The sequence below is a fragment of the Zosterops lateralis genome (genome assembly GCF_965231275.1).
Source record: "Zosterops lateralis genome assembly, chromosome: Z".
Taxonomy (NCBI): Eukaryota; Metazoa; Chordata; class Aves; order Passeriformes; family Zosteropidae; genus Zosterops; species Zosterops lateralis.
This window is the reverse complement of record NC_139800.1, coordinates 34724526-34747111: the sequence shown is the minus strand read 5'-3', so window position 1 is coordinate 34747111 and position 22586 is coordinate 34724526. Positions and strand designations below refer to the sequence as shown.

At 38.0% G+C, this 22586-nt stretch overlaps 1 protein-coding gene across 4 annotated transcripts in view; it reads left to right on the top strand.

Moving 5' to 3' along the window:
• Positions 1 to 20200, top strand: part of PIP5K1B (phosphatidylinositol-4-phosphate 5-kinase type 1 beta) — a 100207-nt gene extending 80007 nt beyond the window's left edge. For 3 of the 4 annotated variants that reach the window (XM_083884131.1, XM_083884129.1, XM_083884130.1), the window contains 2 exons: positions 4324 to 4441; positions 17803 to 18507. In XM_083884131.1, coding sequence (XP_083740257.1) covers positions 4324 to 4441; positions 17803 to 17805 — 121 coding nt within the window. In that variant the 3' untranslated portion in view covers positions 17806 to 18507. Of the gene's footprint in view, positions 1 to 4323; positions 4442 to 17802; positions 18508 to 20106 lie in introns of those variants that run through there. The other variant, XR_014592543.1, reaches the window with a different exon arrangement.
• The last annotated feature ends 2386 nt before the right edge of the window (positions 20201 to 22586 follow it).

The following is a 22586-nucleotide window of genomic DNA, read 5'->3' as shown; positions in this document are numbered from 1 at the left end:
TGGTTCACTGAAGGAACTTCAGTCCTCTCATAAAAAAAGCTAGCAGGGAAATAAACCCACCAAAAAAACCCCATGCTACAACAAACTGTAGATTCAGATCTGAGATTTTTCTTGCCAGAATTCTTCTTTTGAATATTAGTAATTATGTGATGCAGGACTCATCATTTTGCCATTTGTCTCTGATAAACAGAAAGCTTGGAAAAGTCTTTGAAACAAAGCATGAATTAAGGATTTGTTTACAAATGTGAGGCTGCTTTCAATCTTAAAAAATGTAATTGTCTATGACATTCTGCTTTGTTATTTAATAGAATTACAGTTTGGCATCTTCTTCATCTGGCTTTTTCCTTGTTCTTCAAGGTAAAATAGCACAAAGTAGGAAGTACCTGAATTTGCTTGTAACCTGTCAGAAATTTCTGGTTAAAGGTAATAAAGGAGGAGAGTCCTGTGTGTGTAGTAATAATGTGGTATTTGTACAGCTCCTTGATTCCTACTAATGAGCAGTATGTGCTCATACCACTTAGAAAACAGATGGTATTATTTTCCTCATTAAAAAGAGAGCAGTAATACTTTTGGATACCTTGAAGCACACACTGCATTTTCTCTTTGGTTTGGGTTTTTTTCTTCAGAATTGCCCTCTGTTTCTGTTACCAATACAATACTTCCCCAAGGAGAGGCAAATGGCTTATAACAGAAGAAAGGCCATCAGCATCTGTCCTTGAGAGTGCTCAGCATTTGTGGTAGAAAAAAAGAAACTGCTGCTGCTGCTGGGGTTAAGCAGACAGAAGTGACTTGCTGAGGTGGAGCCAGCTTCTGAGGCTGTGTCTTGTGAAGAGGGTTTTTATAAAGCTGGCCTGGTACAGATTAGAACTAGCATAACTAATTTGTAGTTATGCAGAGAAGGGTTCAGGGACACGTGATCAAAGTGAAAAAGAGATACTGAGCAGTAGTCATAAACATACAGCTTATTAGGAGTGTCTTTCCAGGCTGCAAACCCATTATTTTCACCAAGTTATTCCTCAGTTGAAAAAGCAGAGGAAACCCAAGGTGCTATCCAGACAGCATGAAGAGGCATTAGAAATTAAAGAGTAGTGGAGAGGGGGAAATGGCTGTATTTTTCAGCACAAAAATGACTGGACTTAAAAAACAGAAGGAAAAAGAAGAAAAATACAATAATGACATATGCTATTCAGTAAAAGTACATTTTTGTTGTTTGTCAGAAGACAGCTGGTTTCTTTTCCATAAAGTTGTTTCTCAGCCAAGTGGTTTTGTCATAAGCAATGTCAAGTATTCCTTTTAGTAAAAGAACAGAATTGACAATTTATTGCTTCTCTTAAAATTTTCAAATATTTTCCATTCCTCAAGTAGGTTTATATTTGGTCGATAGATATTTTAGTACCTAGAGTGTCTGTTTTCCACTAGAAAATGTAATTATTAGCCCAAGGCCACTTCTTTGAAAGGGTTTATTTGTTTTATCTTAGGAAATTTAATACGTACATATTATATTGTTATTTTTACAGCAGAAGTGATAACAGATTTTTTCCCTTTCCAGGAAAAATTTTCCTATTAAGTTCTGATGAATTAAATTAAAGATGAGAAATCTGAATATCCTAAGCACTATGACACTTGTATCACTTGATATTGCTGTTAGAATTGCAAAGACCAGGAGGAGGTCAATGGTGCTCCTGGAAATGTTTGAAACTTGCTTTAAAATATTTTACAATGTTTCAAACTGTAGATGTTTTACAATTCATGCTTTAAATATTTCAAGAATACAGAAAGTCTTTATTAAATGTATTTTTCAGCATGTCTCACAGGACCCTCCAACCCCAAACCCAAACAAAATCCCATGATGCATAAAGGGGTGCTTCACATCCCTCTTTAGGGCAATGCCAAGATGCTGTGGGCTGTATAAGGAAGACAGCTGAATTCTTCTGATACACCTGAGCATAAGGGAAAAAAAATCTATATGAAATCTAATTCTTCTTTCTCTTTATGCATTCTATGCCTCATTGCTGTAAGATGTATATGTAGTCTGGACTTATGCCTTCTCTTTCTTCTTCTTCTTCCTTCTTCTCTGTATATTTTTCAAATTTTTGTTTGTCTTACCTTTGTGTTGCTGTTTCTCAGTGGAGACCAGTTGAAATTTTGGAAGACTTTGAGTGATTGTGGGTTTTTTCTCTTATACAGTCAAGCTTCCTGAAGCATCCAGACTTTGAAATGCTGCTCTTCTGTTTCTTTCCAGTGACAGGGATTTATAGGTATTGGTTTTTCTGTTGTAAGGAATACTAAGCACCCCTTTTGCCAGTTGGTGTTCTACATAAATAAACTTTTGTATGTTAAGTTTCAATGTTCTGTCTATCCACACATTACTCTTAGCTTCTGAAGCTTAGATAACTTTGTCTGAATCTGATTTGAAGTGGATTAAATTCACACATGCTTCATGATAATAAGCAGTCAGGTGGAAGAAAAAGACTTGAATGCTTAAATGCTATGAACAGGTGCACTGAGACACTGGCGATATCTCCATGAGAAAGAAAATTTGACTATGATTGAACAACATGTAATTGTGGTTTAAAGTAAAACAAAGCTTTCCCAGTTCTCTAACAACGGAATTAGTTTTGCTTCTTTTTTCCTTTTCTTAATTAAGAATCAAGATCAAATGGAATGTTTTAGCCCAAGGATGGCAACAGCATAGTTGAGCATGCTCCTTGTGGCTGGTCATTACTGAAGGAGAGAAAGTACTTGTAAAAGTGGGGGTTTTTTGGTTCGTTGGTTGGGTTTTTTTCTGGTTTTGGGGTTTTTTTGCTTGGCTTTTCTTTTTCAGCCTAAGAATTAAGGATGAGAACTAAGTGCACTGTAGAAACCATATTAAAACTTTGTTCTTCTGAATTGTTCTGTCTGAAACACTTTGTATGTGGGGATTTCACTTGTTCTCTCCTGTGCCACCCCCAATATGTCTTTGCCTTATCAGTCTCATTAAATTCAGTCTGCATTAAAACTGAAAATAAATGCAGCTATGATGATGCTATTGAAGAAATTTGAACTTCAGTCACCAACTGCTGACAGCATGTGTATTACTGTTAAGAGATTAATTACAAGATTGTTGTTTTTACTCTTTTACACTGCTCAATAGAATTCAAGCTACACATATGAAAATAGTGCTAAGTCAACAGGACCTCTGTCATCCTGATGCAAGAGAAATAGTCCTGCTTTCGAAAAAATGTCCAGTACATTTTATGATAAGAGGAACATTGTAATGTGGTGAATATAAAGCTGTGTTCCAGTATGATGTTGATTCATTATTTTGTTGAGCATTTGAATTTCAACTTTATATGCTAGTTTCTGCATGCTGAACTTTGCATGCTAGTTTTGCCCTTTCTGAAGTTTTATCTCATCTGAAATATACTTAAAGTAGTGCAGAGGGAGGGAGAAATGAGTCATTTCTGGACTGATGACTGTAACCTATTACCATACCAAGCTAAAATTCAGAATTTTTGCTTTTCACCGTGTCTGTAAACATGTAAGAACTTCTAAAATATGGTCTACACAACTGACAGTTGAGTTTTCAAGGTAGCCTGGAGCCTAATTTCTGGCAGCTAGTCAAAACATGCGATGAGGGACATGTGGCTCCATTAGAACACCTTTGAGAGTTTCAGCTTTGTTGACCAAGTGTGTTAGAAAATGAGATTTCTGTGGAGGTGCATTTGCAGTTTCACATTAATTCTGTAAGGCAGAGAACAAAAAAATCAATGAATGAATAAAGTAATAGAGTGCATTAGCTCTCTAAACATCACTTCCTTGCACTGGTGTACTAATGACAATACACTCTTGTTCTCCCACTTTTCATTCTGAAATTATGGCTACTAGTGATCCATGTCTGCATGGAAAAGTCCAGTGTTACTAAGGTTACAACATGCCTAACTGCTTACTCTTTTCTCCCCTATTCTGAATTATGAAATGCTGCAAAATTTTACACCATGTGTAATGTGGAAGTAATTCTGAGATTAATGAAACTATGTGACATTTACTGTGACATAGTTTCATTCATTAAATAAATATTGAAGTTCAGGAATAACATTACTTTCTGATAAAATTTTAGTAAATGCATAAAATAAAATCTGAGGTTTCTATAAAATTAGTCAAATATGAGCTTCCTCTTATCTAGCCATTGCCAACATATCTATATTTGTTTATTTACATTCCTTTTTTCCAAGTATTTGAAGGTTTTTATGTTTAATAGAGAAACTTACTTTTAAATTTTTAGTTGTGACTTAGTTTTGTAACTTGGATTTTGGTTGATTGTACTCTCCCTTTCCTTTGCAGTAAAGGGTTACCTTCGAGTTCAACGTTCACTTTGGGAGACAGTGCCATCTATTTGACTTCAGAACAGAGCACATTGGAAACGGAAAATGACAATGCTTCAGTTTTGGATGTCTACTTAGTAAGTTGTCGAACTGTTTCTGATGGGCTTTTTCACCTGTAATTGCTTTGACTAAAGCTTAGTAAGTGACTAAAATTCCTGCTTAACTTCAAGATCCAGAGGTTTATTGAGTATTTTTTGTGTGAAACGTGTAAGTTTGCATAGGTACTTTTTGCCAAAGCAAATCCCTAAAGAATTTATGTCTATTAACTATTGCATTAATGATGAAGTATGCCAAAACACCTTTCAGTTTTTCTCTAATGGTAGGAGGTAATTTCTGTTGTTTTCCATTGGAGGAAAAAAGAACAAAACCCAAACCAACAACAACAAACTATTTCCTCTTCATGTAGAATACTTCACAATGTAGAAATTAAATTTTCCCAGAGTGGAAAGTTCTGTGTTTATGTCACTGATTTTGCAGCCAGTAGAGCTCAGTGGGAAATACATTAATGACACCCTTTTCTGCTTTGAAGGATTGTCCAGTTGTGACGGCTGATTTAAAAAGTATCTTTTCTTTGCTGTTCCAGTTCTTAGTGTGCAATTTATCTGACTGCTAAAAGATAAGGTCTTTTGTTGTCTTCATATCACCTATGTTCAAATGTTCTCTTGGTACCCACAGCTCACATTTCAGACATAAAGGCAGTAGGCACCCAATTTAAGTTCCAGTTGAGTGAAGTTTTGTGCATCTAATTTTTTTAGGCTGTTTTGAAATTGTCAGTATAAATGCAAATGGCAGGTATGTTAAGCTTGGCATTTTTTTCCAAAGGCTTATTTTCATAAATCATAAACAATTCTGACATTATTCTAGTAATATTTCCCCTTGACTCTCATGCCAAGAATTGTACCAGAGATAAAGAATCAAAGAGGGAGGTTTGTTCATATTTCTAATAAATGTTTGACAGAGACATGGTTGTTTCCTTTCTAGATAAAATTTACTGCATTCTTTATTTTTCTTAGCCCTAAAATTACCTGATTTTTGTCTTAAGAAATCCACACTCTCTTAGTATCATAAAACAGCTCAGGTTGATGGGGCCTCAAGAGATCATCTAGTCCAACTGTAATTGTTGAAATCCAACTGGAATGGTGGAAAAGGGAACCTAGATAAGATTATGTAACACTCTTTTCCACCACAGCTTAAAAACCTCCAACAATGGTATAGTGGTCTCACATTTGCCAACTTCTACTTCCGAAAATTAGGGCAGTGGTCTGAGTGCTCATTAGAATTATTTACTTTTTTTCTGCTGTGACATAGGATTAGGAGAAAAGCAAAGCAGGCACGAACCTTAAAAGATATAAGGACAGGCTTATTTACACAACTACAAGAAAGAAAAAAATTAATAAGAATCAGAATAAAGCCTTCAAAACACTTCTCTCTCCCTCAACAGCTTCTTTTCTTTCTCACAGACAACATATAAAGACAAAACTTGGAACTCTAGGTCAGTGCCACTTTATAAAATAGTATTTTGTCAATCCATTTAGAGAGAGAGGTGTCTCTTTTGGTCTGTTATGGTAACTTTTCACAAGAACTAACAGTCCACTTGTGGCTTTTAACTCTCACAAACACAGCTGCCCAGGGAAATCTGCAATTGTGAGACCCCTCCCATATCATGCAGCCTTTCCCACGGCTGCATATGAGCCATGAAATTCATTGGGGTATCATTTTAAAGGTGAACAGTTCCAAATGCAAAGCTTTTTCTTCATCTGTCTCTAAAATCATCTTCATCTCAAGAAACAGGTCATCTTTCTCCCTGGGGGGCAGAGGGCTTTATATCACTTTCTCTTTATCTTACTCTGTTCAAGCTTCTCATAAGATCAAAGCTACTTCAATATTTACTTAGTTCATGACAAATACCTTTGCTCAAATCTAAAATCTAAATATTCTCATCATCTCCTCAGTGCATATTTTTTTTCACAGTTTAAAGAGATGTTGTAGCATGTTACAGTTTGTTGCCACAGGTCACAAAAGACTTTGAGCCCAGAAAACAATGCATCTTCTCCATCTCCTCCTCTAGGATGTAACTTCTCTTTAACTGACCCTGATATCTTCATGGTGTCTCTTTACATGTCTCTCACTCAGAGAAACATTAGTGCTTTGCAAGCTTCATCTGTGCAGTGAAAAAGTTGAATTCTTACCCAGGTTTCTCCCTCTTAGGCTGTGGCTCACAGTGTTACATTTCAAAGCCACACTTATGTGGGGAGGCCATCAGGAATTTCAGGATTTCAGTAGCTAGGCTGGTGGACGCCTCCCCCCACCCCTTAGTGACACTGGGCTGGGCTGGGCCGAGCCTGGGCTCGGAGCTGCTCCTGGGGGCCTGGGGGACATCTCCATGGGCCTGGCTGGCAGCAGGTTGGCTGGATGTTTGCAGCCCGTGGGGCTGCAGCAGCAGGGCCTGGCCCGGGAGCCACACGGCGGAGTGAGACCAGCCCTGTTACCTCTTCCAAAGCAGGAAGGGAAAGGAACTTTCCTCAGTATTCTCTGATTTTTAACCTGTGTAGTCCAGGGGCATTTCTAACTCTCTAATTGGTCAATCAAGCTTTCAACAGTCTATAGCTATAACTTCCCTAGAAAAAACCACTTCCATGCTAAACCAGCACAAATGGGAACTCTGCCACAGCCTGCAGTTGTTGTTCCAGTGATTGATTATCTGTCCAGAAAAAAAATTTCTTGTATTCAGATGAAATATGTTTGTGTCTGATCTTACATCAAGATGAAGTATGTCACATTCTCTTTTTCTGTGGGCTGTGCCACTGATGTTTTTTCCTTCTTATTAGCCAGCAATGCTTGAGTGTGTATAGTATTCAGTTAATAGCTACTAATTTAATAGTCCAGCACACTTAGGAGAGTTGTTGTCTGCCCTGCCTCCACTGACACAAAACAATAGCAAGTACCCATGGCCAATTAGACGTAGAATTGACTTAGTTAACTGTGACCTCAAGTAGCCCATTAAATCAATCTACTCCTGTAGGACTTAAGTTAATTTGGCTCATTGCTAATAAAATGTTGACCTGAATCATCTGTTCAATGAAGTGAGACTGATAAATCCTGAAATGTTATGGGAAGTGGACAAATGACTAATCACACACAACCTAACGTTGCTAGCAGATTAGCTGACTTAATGAATTATGCTTTTAACTAAATAATTTGAGAATAGGATCCAGACCTGTGACACTTGAATGCTCATAAGAAAAGCATGGATGTGCATGTAGGTATACTGGAGTAAGGGGGAATGCTTCCCAACACTTTGCAAAGAAGAATCCTAAGTCCAACCACCTCAACTACATGTATACCAAATCATGAATTCTAGAGAAGAAAAGGCACTGCAAATTCATGCCTAGTCTGAGAGTTACGATGTGAAAGGAGTCACAGATACTTGGGGGGAAGATTCCCAGGACTGGAAGATCACAATAGATGTCTACAAACTCTTTTGCAAAGATAGGAAGAGGAGGTGGAGCTGCACTTCATAAAAAAGAAATCTGAGTATATGAAGATAAGCTATGGAGACTGCAAAATGTCTATCAAATGACTTAGGACCAAGATTAGATGGTTCATCACCAAGAAGGATTTTTTTTTTTTTTATGTGTATGTTCCTGGCCTTCAAACCAGGATGACGAGGCTGACAAAAACTCAGTTTGGCTCTTCAAGCAAGTATTGAGCCAAAAGAACCTGGTGGTCATGGGTGACTTCAATTACCCAGGCATTTGTTGAGAGAACAGTACAGCAATGCACAAGTTGTCCATGAGATTCTTGGAATACATGAGGACTTGGATCCTGCTAAATGTGCTGGTCATGTTGACTAGGAACAATGCATTGCTAGATTTACTGCTCACAAACTGAAAAGATAACTTTAAATGATATAGCCTTGCAGCAATCATAACACCATTGTAGGTTTAAGGTCCTGCTGAGCATACCAAAGACCAGTATTAACAAAAAGGCTCTGGATTTTAGATAAGGCAGCTTTGGTATACTCAGAACCCAGATGTGAGGGATTTAATAGGAAGCATGGATGGAAAGCAAAGCAGCATGTCTTTTGAATAATATCCTGCTGGAAGCAAAATAACAGTCCATTGCCTACAAAGTGAATGTAAGAAGGCAGAACAAGTGGCTACCTAGGCTTAACAATGAGGTTTTGAGTGTTGTTAAAAGCAAAAAGGAAGCATAGCCTCTACAGAAAGGTCATCAGGTACCTACTTGGGACTACAAGATCCTTGCTAGGGCATATAAGGTTGCACACATGAAAGTCAAGGCTCAGCTGGAACTGGAACTGGCCAGAGACAGCAAGAAGAAGAAATAATTAATCAGATACAGAAGCAGTTGTACTAGTTTGGAAGCAGACCAGTGGGGAATCCCAGGTCAGAAACACAATTTAATAGGAAAATTTTAAAAAAAATCAATAATCCAGAAACATTGACAGAGTCAGAATACAACCTTGGCACCCTGTTTGTCAGGGTATTGGTACAGTGTTTGATTAAATAGTGGCTGCAGTCCTCTTGAAGTGGTAGATGTGGTTCTGTTGAAGGAGTGATCCTATAGAAGAGTCTGATCCTCCTCTGAAGGTCTAGTGGTGGTTATGGAGCTCTTATTCTATGGGAATTCAGTGGATAAAGCTGCTTCCGGTGTTCCAAACCCCAGATTATATGCAGGTAGGAACCCTTGGTTCCTCCCCCTGGGCAGTCATAGTGGGATGTAATTTTTGAGTCATGCAGTGAGGCTTGATGGCCCATTAACAGAAGATAGCCCCTGGAGCGAGTTATGGGTCATGGAAGAGACCCTCCAGACAGGTCATGGAAGAGATCAAGAACACTGCCCCACCTGGTTTTAACAGATGGTAATAGATGTAACCAAAAGCTTGTATTCTTACATTGTAACCTAAGACAAGCAGAAGCCCTCTGAAGACACAGGCCCATTACTAGACCAAGGCAGGGAAAAAAATTACAGATAATGCTGGCAAGACAGGGGTTCTCAATACCTTCTTTACTCCCTCTTCACCAGAGTGGCTGGACCATAGCTTCCAGCATCAAGTACATACAACACACATGTTGACCCACCAGTAGTGGCCTGCAAGTGCTCAACCCACATAAATGCAAGGTCGAGGAGGGAATATACCCCAGGGTGTCAGCAGAAGTGGCTGATATTGTTGCAGGGCCACTATTACTTTTGAAAATTCATAGAGATCAGGGGCCATCCCTGATGACTGGAAGTGGGCAGATCTCATACCTATCTGTAGAAATGGCCCTAAAGAGGACACAGTATCCTTACTGTTGTCCTTGGGAAAGTGGCAGAACAAAACCTCCTAGGAACTATTAGCAACTAAATGAAGCAAGTGACTGGGAAATCCAGCACAGATTTATCAAAGGTAAATCATGCCAGACTAACCCGATCACCTTTCTAAAACAAATTACCATCTTCAGTCAATATGGAGAAAGCAGTAGATGTTGCTTGCCTGCACTTCAGTAAATCATTTGACATGTGCCATGTCTCCCACAGCTTGGTCCTAGGCAAATGTCAAATACAAACTGGATGGGGGTGGTCTGTGAGATGGGCAGGAATCATCTCACAGGTGATCAATGTGTTTTACTGAAGCTGGCAGCCTGCCACAAGTGGGGCCCCCCAGGGATCAGTACTGTTACGGAGACTGTAACATCTCCCTAAAATGATCTGGATGACGGGACCAAAAGCACCCTCACCACGCTTGCTCTGTACTAAACTGGGTTTTGAGTGGCATACCTTGGCAGGGAGAGCCACCTTTCAGAGACAGGAACAGGCTCCAAAATTGAGCCACAAGAACTGTGTAGAGTTCAACCAAGAGAAGTGCGGAGTCCTGCACCTGGGAACACAAAACCAAAGAGCCCAGCCAGGTTAGGACCCAGGAGCCGTGGAACAGCCTTGCCAAGAGGAGCCCGGGGCTCCCAGCAGACAACAAACACACAGACACCAGTGCACTGCTGCAACTACTGAGGCAATGTGGATCCTGAGGTGCATTCATGGGGGCACTGCTGAGAGAGATGTGATCATCCCACTTCACAGTGCTTGTCAGACTGCACATGGAGTGCTGTGTCCAGCTCTGGCCCCCACAGTTCCAAAACAGATGTGGACAGACTGAAGAGGGGTCAAAGGAGTGTCATAAAGATGGCCAAGGATGGGGAGAACCTGACATTTGAGGAAAGACTGTAAAGGTTAGGTCTTAGCAGTCCACAGAATTTTCAGGAGGGACCTCAACGCAGTTTTCCAAAACTTAAAGCATGACTACAGATAGTATTGAGACCTCCTTTTCTCTAGGGGCAGTGGATACAAGTTGTAGTGAGGGACATTTCTTCTCTTTGTAAAAAATAACTTTTTACAATGAGAATGATTCAAGAAGAATGATTTATAGTGAGCATGATTTTATAATGATGGACGATTCACGGGAACAACCTCCCCAGGGATGCGGTAAGGACCCCATCACAGGAGATTTTTCAAGATGCAGCCAGACAGTGACACTCGATAATCTCATCCAGGCTCCCCCTCCTGCAAAAGGTTGAATTAGATGGCCTCTTATGGTCCCTTCAGCCTGGGCTGGTCTGTGGTACTTTTGGCCCCATTTAAATAGTGAAACCATTTATTCTTTTTGAGTATGATAGCTTTTGAGTTTAGTTTATAAAGCAACAGTCTTATTTAACAATAATACTGCTTAGCACTGTCAAGTACTTCTTTTTAGGTTGGAAGTCTGTAGGGTGGATGGTGGAATGCTCTGAAAATACAGTGACAGGCACAGTTAACACCTTTTGTAAAGCTGTCTGTATGAGTTTCAGGTGTGACAGTCATCTCTTTAGTTGTAGAATATTCATTACTATTATGTCTTGGAGACATCTGTAAGTATATGTGTATTCCACTGATGAATATCAACAGAAAAATAATTTAAACCCAGCTTTGGATGTCATACAAATACCCAGTGTTTATTTCCCTAAGCAAAGGTCTGGACAAATAAATAGGTCTTAAGTGAAGAAAATCATACATGGTTTTGCAAACTAGCAGCACCCTTTCTCTGCACAATGAAGAAAAACAAATTCAAAATTCAATAATCATGGTAATGGCACACACCTGAACTGTCTAGGCATGCAACAGCCAACAGCTTCAAGGAAAGTGGATACCATAGCTAAGCACGTTACTTCTTACGCAAATTCATCTTGAGAAGTTATTTACCTCTGCCTTCACTCTCATCTCCCACACCTTGTACTGAAGCCTACTAAACAGTTTTGAGATTGTCGTGGAAGTGAGCTTGTCGTGGTTTGAAAGCAAAATGAGTGAGAGGCTCCAAGTCAGAAATACAATTTAATAAGAAGAAAGGTAAAAAGGTAAAAATAAAATAAATGCAATAATGCAAAAGACCACTGACAGAGTCAGAATACAACCTGAGCAGGATGGTGGAAGCAGTCCAGATGAGGTGGTCTTCCTGAAGCAGTGATCCTGTAGAAAGGTCTGGTGGCTCTGGTCCTCTGGGAATCCAGTGGGTAAGGGCTTCTTGTACTGTCCCAAACCCCAGATTATATGCAGGTGGGAATGCTTGGCTCCTCCCCCTGGGCAGAGCATCTCACAATGGGATGATGAGTTGTGAAGTGGGTCCTTGATGGCCCATTAAACAGAGATAACTCCTGGAGGGAGTTACCTGTGACTCGTGGGCCAGACGTTGATGGGCCATTAGCAGAAGACAGCCCAAAGGCAGGGGCCTGGGAAGAACACTGCCCCACTTGGTTTAACAGTTAATGAAGATGGTGATAGAATAAATACTTTGTGTACATCCTACACTACAACCCAGGACAGAGCTGTAACTTAATCGCATGTATCCTGTATGCATCCTGAGATGTTTGTGGAAGAAACAGGAATAGGATACTCTTCTGTCTATTAATCTCTTACTTCCTGATGCCTCACAATATCCTTCAGTGGACCTGGAAACAACAACTAGCCTGTGGCTGGGAAAACCTGAAGATGCTAGAGTCTAAGTGCTGGCCAGAAGGCAATTTTGCTTTTATGATTAAATGCATGTTAGAAGGAAAAGACACATGTTTTTAAAAACACTAGGAACAGGCTAGTAATTCCTAGTGTACATCTCAAAGCAAATCAATAACATCTGCATTAGCTGGTCTACACCTCATTTTGAAAGGTTACAAGATGTGGTTTTAAAAGGGTAAAATGCAAGGAGAAAAATGCAGTTTTAATTGACATTCTCAGATTTTCCTTTAATCCTGTGATTAATAATCTTTGTGTTTCTACCACGAGGCAAGCTGCTGCAGTCTTACCCACTACATATTTAAATGAAAAATACTTTAACTTGCTTAATTTCAGGCACCATAATCTTTTGATGTCTTTGCCTCCTGTGCTTTGCCTGTCTTTGCCTGTCTTTGCTTTGAAATGCTAAACCTTTTGGACAAAGTAAATTAGGAGCTATGAATTTTTGGTCCCATGTATAGAAAAAAAAATTCGTCGTAAAATGACATTGTGCTAATTTACTACAAAAAGCAGCTTAAAATGGCATTTTCTGAAGAGTTTTGTGTGGAAATTCTGATAGTCAAATAAGGCGAGGTGGAACAGAGGTTGTCAAAAAAACAAAATCCTTCTTACAGATAAGAGTATTGGGTTTGAGGTGTTACATTAAGGGAACTCCATGCAAACTCACATTGTGCTGCTGATATCAAAATTGAGAATGTACCTGGTAACAGCAAGAATTTTTGTTCCAGGACACAAATAGAGAGGGATCTTGGGTTCACAACTGAATGCTGGTCTGGGCCCATAATTCCTTAATTCTGAAAAAAGACCAAGTTCAAACTAGCATTTTGTTCACCTGCTAACTCCTCTGCTTAACTTCAAAGGCTTCTTGCTTTTATGAATATGTCATACAATGATAGATCAGCCAGTTTCAAACAAATTATTCTGTCAGAGAGAAACAGGTCTCTTGTATATAAGCCAGAAACAGAGAAGGTAATACAATTTCCTTTGATGTAGAAATCCACAAAACAGGCTTTCCTTCTTCCTCTGTAAATAAATTTCATCTCTTTTTAAAATTCCCCTGAAGCCCTATTTATTAGTGTCAGTTCAGGCATTGTCAGCAAATGCTGTTGAACACAACAGTGTCTTAGCGTTCTATGGAATTTGATTAATAAAATATAAAAGTCCAATGTTGCAAAATTCCATAACAGTGATCTATGATCTCCAAGTGCAACCAATCCTGATGACCTTAGTCCAGCATCACTATGGAGTGCCTTAAAAGTGATAATTCCACTTGAAAAGTAAGGAGTAACTTAAAAGCCACCCGACTCCTTCTGTTCTGCAGTGAAGTCTCAAATTGTTTGATTAAGCTTTCTCTAGCTAAAAAAGTAACACATGCAATTATAAACTATCTTACTGTGTTTTCTTAGTCTTCCCATGAAATCATGTATAAAGATAGTGGATATACTGTACTACAATATCAGTAAAATCAGAGTAGTAAGGCTTAGGTATTTAATTGATTTACTTCAGGTAGGCTTCATTTCCCTTACACTTCCAAAAGGAAAAGGACACGTATGTTAATAGCAGTGAAAAAGTTTAAGTTTGTTCCATTGTGATGCTGTATATGTTATCTGGTGTAAATGCAGGATTTAAACAAATAAATACATTTCCTCTCTACAGGGTCTTAAATAAATATATATCCTGCCTATAGGATTTCATTAGTGAATTATTTTTTGCTTACAGAATACTTCTGTATATTTAACTACAATGCAAAATTCTTGTGTAGTACAAAAGTTTTCACATGGAAATACAGCATTACTTCCCATTGCTAAAGGAATGGCTCCTAATATTTATATATAATTTAAAAGTCACTGTGACTGAAGAGATATAGATTGATAAGGGCTTCAGTAAAATAAAATAATGGAGTAACTGTAGTGATGAGCAAGCCCAGTGTATTTAGAGCCTGGTTAGTGTAGCTATGATTTGTGTCAGATGAATTGCACAGATTATGCTATTACATTTAAAATTACTTATGGTGTGGTTTATTTCCAAATGCCAATTTAATTATAGGATTTTGAAGTCTTAAGATAATATTGAAGATTAATTTTGTATTTCAAAGCTGCTGTAGATGCATAAGTAAGCAGATTTACAAACATTGGTCTATAAAATACCTGTTTAGAAACTGTCAAAGTTTCCAAACTCTTCTTACTCATCAGTTCTCCTTTTCTTCTGTACTCTCTCCCATAATTTCAATTAAATTCTAATCATGGTGTAGGTTTCTTCAGAGTGCTATTGTGGAATAATAACAAGTGCAGCTGAAATTACAGCAATATCCAGACAGAATACATGTAAAAACAAGCTAGAAGTTGTGCAGTCACACTGCACAGCATACCTCAAATTTTGGTATGTTGCTCTTTTTATGGAACATTCTGTTTCTCTGCCTTACCATTTCCTCTGAAGATACTCATAGAAAAACACAGTAAACTGAACCTGAATTCTGAGACTATGAGAAAGAAATTAAGACCTTCTCATTTGCAGGCATCCTTTCTTTCCCCTGAGAGCACAATAACCCTTAAAACGTTACGTGCCCATGGCAGAACCAATCAAGCACTCTCCTCAAAATAGAAATTATTTCAGGCTGAAAGGGGCAAACCAACTTGTTTTATGCAGTAGGGTTAGCTGCTCCTTTCCTCTGTTGTTATCTGTGTTTTCCCTATATTCATCCATGCATGATCCCAAAAAGGAGAGGAAAAAAAAAGGCCTCTGTCTTCCACAAAACTGAAACCTGGTTGGAGGTGAAAAACAAAGGAGCAGTTGAATGTAGTTTGGCAGAGGTGTTCTTGCAGAAGAAACATTATGTAAGAAGAAACATTTTAGTCACCCTTGCATGAAAATCAGACACAGGAATTGGTACTTGATTAGATTAAAAAGGTAGCAATTCAGATCACAAGGAATTTGTGGCCTGAGGAAGCCAAGTGCTGAAACAGCAGCACATATTATCATAGAACTACATGTTCTCATACCTGGGGCTTTTAAAACACCCTAAGAGGAAATCAATCAGCTCAAAAACATATCCATGGAAAGAGAATTGGAGCACAAAAATGCTCCAAGACAAAAAGTCTCAAGCAGGTTCAAACATGGTAAAGCCATTACATACATACAAAGTGTGAGACTTCTCAGGCAACAATTATAGGAATGATTCCTGTAATGTCATTTGTGCATTATTTATCATTTTGGACCAGATTGCTACAGACAAACTCAGTTTTTATGGGGGAAAAAAATTCCCATATCCCTAATCAGTGTAACCCTAGAAGTTGTGCAGTGAATTCAATGTTGCCTGGAGGATTATGTCCTGTGCATTGAACTAGATGGATTTCTTTCCAGAATAATACAGTATTGGACTGCACCTGACATAAATATGAACATCTGAAAACTTCTTCTTCTTCTTAAAATGGCATTAGTACCATCATCAGTATTTCTGTGATTGACTCATACAGTTAGCAGTTGCTACAAGTTATTATCAGCTTCTTTTTCTCCAACTCCCTTATGCAAATTTTATTGGAATTTTTCACTGAAATGCTTTGGAAGGGTCAGAAGAAAGCGAAAAAGAACAAGAATAAGCTAGTCATGGTTCCATTGCATATCAATACCAATAGCCACCTTAATGAGAAGCAGTAATAAGTCCAGAGGGTTGGAAGCTGTGCTGAGTGATCACTGTACTTGTCAGAAATGGATCTGTAGTCATTCATATCTGAGCTTTCAGACAGAAACAAGATGATGCTAATGAAAATTTTGATGAATGTCTTGCTTCATATAACATTTTGTTTCTTGGTACTAGCATTTTTCAACTTTTTTTGCCAAACTGATTCTAAAAACCCCAATAAATTAATTAAAAGTCCTTGTTAGCTTTACATCACATTGATTTTAGAATATCACTTTCTTAATTTTACTCACTTGTCCAACAATTTTACTTCACATATTAAATGGTTCTGTATTTTCTAAGTACTTAACTGCCTTAGCACATTCAGGTGCTAATATGACAGTCAACTTTACTTCCCAGACCACGGTTCCCGAGAGAGAGACAGAATAGCACCTGAGAAATTGGCACTGTGCTCAATGGTACCAGTGATCATGAACACCCTAACACTGGTGCACAATACAGTAGGAAGTATAAAGGTTGTCATAGAACAATATTGAAATATTGTTCTTCAAGGTTCAAGGGCTAGTGCTAGAAGTCATAACAAAAATATTGATTTAAATCTACTGGTTACCATTCTCTGAGATAAGCTTAAGAAATGCCTTCAGAGATTTTTTTGTTCATAATCAAGATTAGACTGTTGCCAAATTATTTAAAAGTTAGTTAAGAACTTGTATCAAAAAGCACAATGTAAAGGTGACCTTAAAAATCTGTTTAATAAATAGAACCTTACATCTTTGTAATGTTTTTTAATAAGGTTTTAGAGTAAGGTCATTACAGATCCCTTTGTTTTGATTTTGTGTCTTGCTCCATTTTGGATATATCAGCTGAGATGCCCTCAATTTACTGAAATATATTCCTCAGCTGTCAGTTTATCCTTAGTTTGAGTTGTCATAATAAGATGTTCATAAAAGAATAGTTTCTTTACAGTTCATCTCTAACTCTACAGGGATGCCAAGAAGTGATCAACTATTTCTATTACATGCAAGTAGTATAGAAAACTCTAATCCATTAACATTATTAGCTATTTGTTTTGTTTTGTTTTGTTTGTTTCTTTGGTTTTGGTGGTGTTTTTGGGTTTTGGGTGGTTGTGGTTTTTTTTTTTTGTTTTGTTTTGTTTTTTGTTTTTGGTTTTTTTTTGGTTTGTTGGTTTGTTTGTTTGTTTTGTTTCGTTTTGTTTGTTTGTTGGTTGGTTTGGTTTGGTTTGGTTTGGTTTGGTTTGGGTTTTTTTGTGAAATAGAATGATTGCTACAACATTGACTAAAACATTAATTGTGCTTGAAAGTTTTCCGACAGGTATGATTTTTCATCTCGGGAAAGAGTACCATGCGGAACCTGACAGCACTTTTATTCATGATGTATGAAGACTGACACTTTTAAGTAGTAAATGCGACAGTTCTGAAAGATAAAAATAAACTGTTGTGAATTGCTGAGTGCTCTCAGATTGTTCTGTCTTTTATGACATCCAGAGAGTTCAGCATTTTGCAGCAGCAAGTAATTCTAGTTCACTTAATACAAGTGTACTGCAATGCCTGTAAAACACATAGGGGATAGCTGTTGTACAAGAAAAGAGACCAAATGCTTTTGATTAGGGATCTGGGTCATAAAAGAATTGCTGCCAAATTGTACTGCAGCCTGCTTAGGGGAAGAAAGATGTTACCTGCTTATAATTCTGAAAGAAAACAAGTTAACACAACTTCTAACTTGTCATTTCTGTATTTCCAGTAACGAACATATGAAGAGTAAAACTAAGAGAAGTTACCATGGTTAATGAAGAGCACTTTCTGCACTTCCCATTTAAGAAGGAGGTATTTGCTGAGCCTAATAGACAAAGAGTAATAATCAACGGAACTTATTCTAAGAAGTGCCAGGATCTTTGAACCATAGAAAGGATTGATGAACTTGACAAAAATGACATGAAACATTCCTCATTCTGCTATCATCTGCTGTTGCCTGCTCAACTGTGAAGAATTGTATTCAGGCTGCTTTCTACAATATTGCCAATCACCCTTTTTGGACTTCTAAGTGATATTTTCTTATCAGCCCTCTAGTGGTTTTATTTGCATGCATTCTATAATTATGCACAAGCAAAATTTATTACCTACTTCACCTATTTAAAAATAAACACAGTGGTGAATGGAATCAGTTTAATTTTTTTGACCCCTTCAGTTCTAATCGCTTAGGTCCACATCAGTGAAAACGGGAACTGCTATTGTACAAGGGTTAGGGCAAATCTCTGCACAGACCTTATGAAAATGAGCCTCTAAAGATATTTTCACTGTTGGTAAAAAGGAGATTAAAAAGTTATTTATAACAAGGCCTTATGTTGTGTACATATATCATCCTTGAAATATTTTTGATTTTGCTTTATTTCTTGTAAAAGAGAAATTCTATAATTTATTTAGAAAATACTACTGTAAACTATAGTTTTATTGATGAATAAAAGATTTTATTCTAAAGACTATAACAGCTGTCATCCTGCTATTGATCTATACTGGATTTAATTGTTCTTGCATTTCTTTACCTTCATGAGTTAGTCTTAAGGGGCCTCTTGAGATATGACAAACAGGGCATCTGTCTTTACTAGCTTTATAATGAAAAGGGAAATCTCAAAATTAGAGCAGGAAAGCCAAAGGAACATACTGAACAGGCATTGCTTTACAAAACTATTTCATATTTTCCAGTATGGGCAATCATTTTAAGGTAACTACAGAAACTGTTTTGGTTCCCTAATTTCCTAAGTAACAGGGAGATAATCCCAAATGCCAATTATCACCAGTCCAAGATTTTATGTACTGTTGTATTTAAAAATTTGCACAGGTCTCTCTTTAAAAGCTACCAAAGTTATTGGTAATAACATGTCTTCTAGGAATAAGCATAGTAAACCTGCTAAATTGACAAAACCAGAACTTGGCATTTTAAGTCCTAGAATTTTGCTTTGTACCTGTACAGAATCTTTCTTTTAAGGATTTGGTATGGTGGATTTTTTTGGTTTGGCTTGGTGAGAGGATGGTGGTAGTTGCATTTTTTTGGGGGGTTTGGGTTTTTTTTGGTCTTTGACATAATCCTATAATCCTGATGAGTAAGAAGAATAATTCTTTAATTATGCACAGTATAGAGAAATTTAAAGGGTTTTGGGGTTTTTTACTTTCTAAGAATGCAAAGGCTAAGGCTTCGCTTAGAGCCTGTATCTCATGATTACCACTTTTCTAGACTTTAACATTAGACTGCTTAATGTCAGCAAGATAATTTTTTTGCAGAATTCCTCTGCAGAAAAGGAAAACCAATCTGCATGTCCTATGAGTAAAAACATTTTATACATCTCTGTCAAGTGTCTGCTCCTTCATGGGCAATGTACAGGATATTTAGAATGTGTCTCTGTGCAAAGCAGACACTAGTCATTAGTCTTACTTGAGGAAAAACATTTAAGCACCCGCCTAACCTTCATAAAAAACACGCATGACAATTTCCCCCCAACTACCTAGTACCTATAGCATCTGAATCATTTCTTCTTAGGAAGAACCCAAAAGATTCACAACTTAACTGCAACAATTCTGTCCAAAACCAGAATGACTGCACCAAACAATTCAGAGATGGAGAGATCTTTTGTGTACAATCCCTTGAACCCAGTAATTTATAAATCAAAACAGTAATTTAACACTTGAAAAAGGAAATCCTGTATGACTATGGAGCCTCCTGGGGAGAACTTCTCCAAAGCATGTGCACTTAAGAGGTGTGTGTGTGGTTAATGATCAACAACATTTTGCTCTCTAGTGCATAAAATGGTGTAAATTTTCAAACATCAAAGAGCACAGGAGTTTATAGAGATGCACAAGTTTCATGTTTAAGTATTTTGGTTCTCTTCATCTTGCACTGGCGTTTCATGTTGGTAGCACTTGATAAAAATTTAAAGACTTATAAACATACCTGTAGAGCTGATGAGGCAGATCATGTCAAGTAAAAATAATATACGTAAGGCACAATCAACTCCTCAGAGTATTAAAGTAATGTATTGGTCTGTTTCTCCAGATGGAATTTGCCACAGGGAGCAAAGAAGAATTAGGTCACAGACATGGGCTATCTGTGGGCAGTGGTATCTGAATACTCTGGCCCTGCAAGCTGCTGAGAATGAAAAAGCACAGGTGGATGCCAGCAATAAGAAAGGTATGGAATAATTCCAAATTTTTGTTATCTGAGTTTGTGACTTAATCATATGGCATTCAGAGGTGAAGTTTTGCCTTCAGTGGTAGTATCACCAAATAGTTGCCTTCAGTTAATAAAAAAACAAAAACCCCCAAACAAACAAAATCCCCAGCCAAACAAACAAAAAAACCCATTTTGTGTCCTTGTACTATACTATTCAATGGTTTGAAAGCACACATATCCCAGCATCTATTTTCTTGTTGACTCTGCTGATACTTCAGGCAATTTAATTTCATATAACGGTATTTTCCCAAACCCTTCTAGACAGTGATAAAAGAGTAATCAGTAGCACGCTCCCCCTGTTGTTCATAGAAGCCATTTGCTGAAACATTTCCAGTGATGCATACATTTGCTTAAAGTAAAAACACTATCAGCTCTTTCCAGACTGAATGTGTGGGGTCTGATCCTGCAGCACTTCTGCATCTGGAACTCCTTCACAGGTATTTTACACTAGTATAAAAAGCTACTGATACCAATATTGCAATCTGAACAACATTAGACTAAGGGACACAAACCAAGATGAAAACCACTAAGAAATCATTGCTAAAATTGCTAATCCCTAATTTGAGCCCATTAGAAGTTTGACTGTGTGACTGTGAAGTTTGATCAGTGTGATTGATCCTTGCTTGGTAGTAGCATCTTGTAAAATTCACTAGCTTGAACTTGTGAAATTGCTAGTACTAGAGAAAATATTTAGTCCACATTAATTCATTGATTTGTCATGAACTTAGAAACACAAGATGAACATTTCCTATTGAGACTTGTGTATGACTTGAATGACTAGAGAAAAATCACTGTGGAACTCATTGGACAATATCAGAAAACACCTGAGGTTCTTTTAATAGGAGAGGCAAGCTATATAAATAAGCACCATCTTTAAATAGATTAAATACTACATAAAAGAACAGGTATTCCTCCATTCTTCTTGCTGTTTTTCCCCTTCCCTACCAAGGTATGAAAAATCAGTCATTTGCTTTATTGATGTATCCTTTACTGATGTACAACTAATTTGTTCCTACAAGCCTTATCTTGGTCTGTAAACCATTTTCCTGTAGCTTCTCCCAGCAGGGCTAAGTATGGGTTGTTCTTCAAGGAACTAAAGTGTATCTTAAATCTGCTTGATGTGTGAAAACCTCACAACAGGAACAGGAACTGGGAAGACACTGGTAACAAAGACAGGAGTCTGTTGAACAGAGACAAAAAGCTGGCTAAGTTAGATAATGGTTTGGTACAAACAGCTTTTAGCTAAAACAGACTTCATAATTTCAGTTGAAATTTGTGCATGTAGCTTGAATTGTTTGAGCCTTTTCCCTTTGTGCAGAGTAAAATAATTTTAGCTTACAGAAAAATATTATAAAATTACAAATCTTGGTGAGAAACTTGATAACCTCTTCCCCAATATGGTGGAAGATCATAGAATCAATAGAATAGTTTGGATTGGAAAGGACCTTTCAAGGTCACCCAGTCTAACCCCACTGCCATGAGCAGGGACATCTTCAACTAGATCAGGTAGCTCAGAGCACCCAGCTGCTTACTTTATTAAGAGTTTTTGAAATATAAAAATACATCTCACAGTAACCAGTAGTGAGCTTCTGAATACTTGTATGCTTTTCATATTAATGGTTTTACATGCAGTGGCTGCACCTTTTGGTCCTGTTCTGTGGAGAGCTCTGAAGTGAAAGTAGTCTGTGTTCCCACAGAAACTGTGCAGGTTTTTTAAGAAACCTTTTTATAGGAATTATTTCTTACCTCTCATCTACTTGACAAGCCTAGTTTATTTCTCTGTTTAAGTAAGAATACGACACGTCTGGCTGAGACTACATCTTCACATACTGCTGATAGTATGGTGTCACCAGCATTTCTGGAACTTAGTGGAAAATGTCAGGTGTGACAAATTATGTGCTTTATTTTCCCTTTACTGGCTCAGCAAAACATTTTACCTGCAGGATGTAGATTGGAATACTTCCGGTCACAGAAAATAGTCCTGGAGCTATTTATATATTTATATTTATTTTTATATATTTCTATAAAAGTCCCGAGTGAATGCTTGGTGCATATTGTGGCTTCTAATTGCTACTCTTCCCACGCCCCTTGTAAATTTCCTCGGCGAGACTGCTCTGCCCGAGCAGAAGCCTGCGAAGACTGGCCCACGAGCGATTTTTACTCGGTGCTCTGCGCACAGAGTACACGGCCCCGCAGCTCCCTGGCTCTGTGACACGCCGGGGCCGGGATCTCCCCGAGGCCTGAGCTCCACAGCGGGCCCGGCACTCGGTTCCAGGGACAGCCGTGCCAGGCCGCGCTAGCGC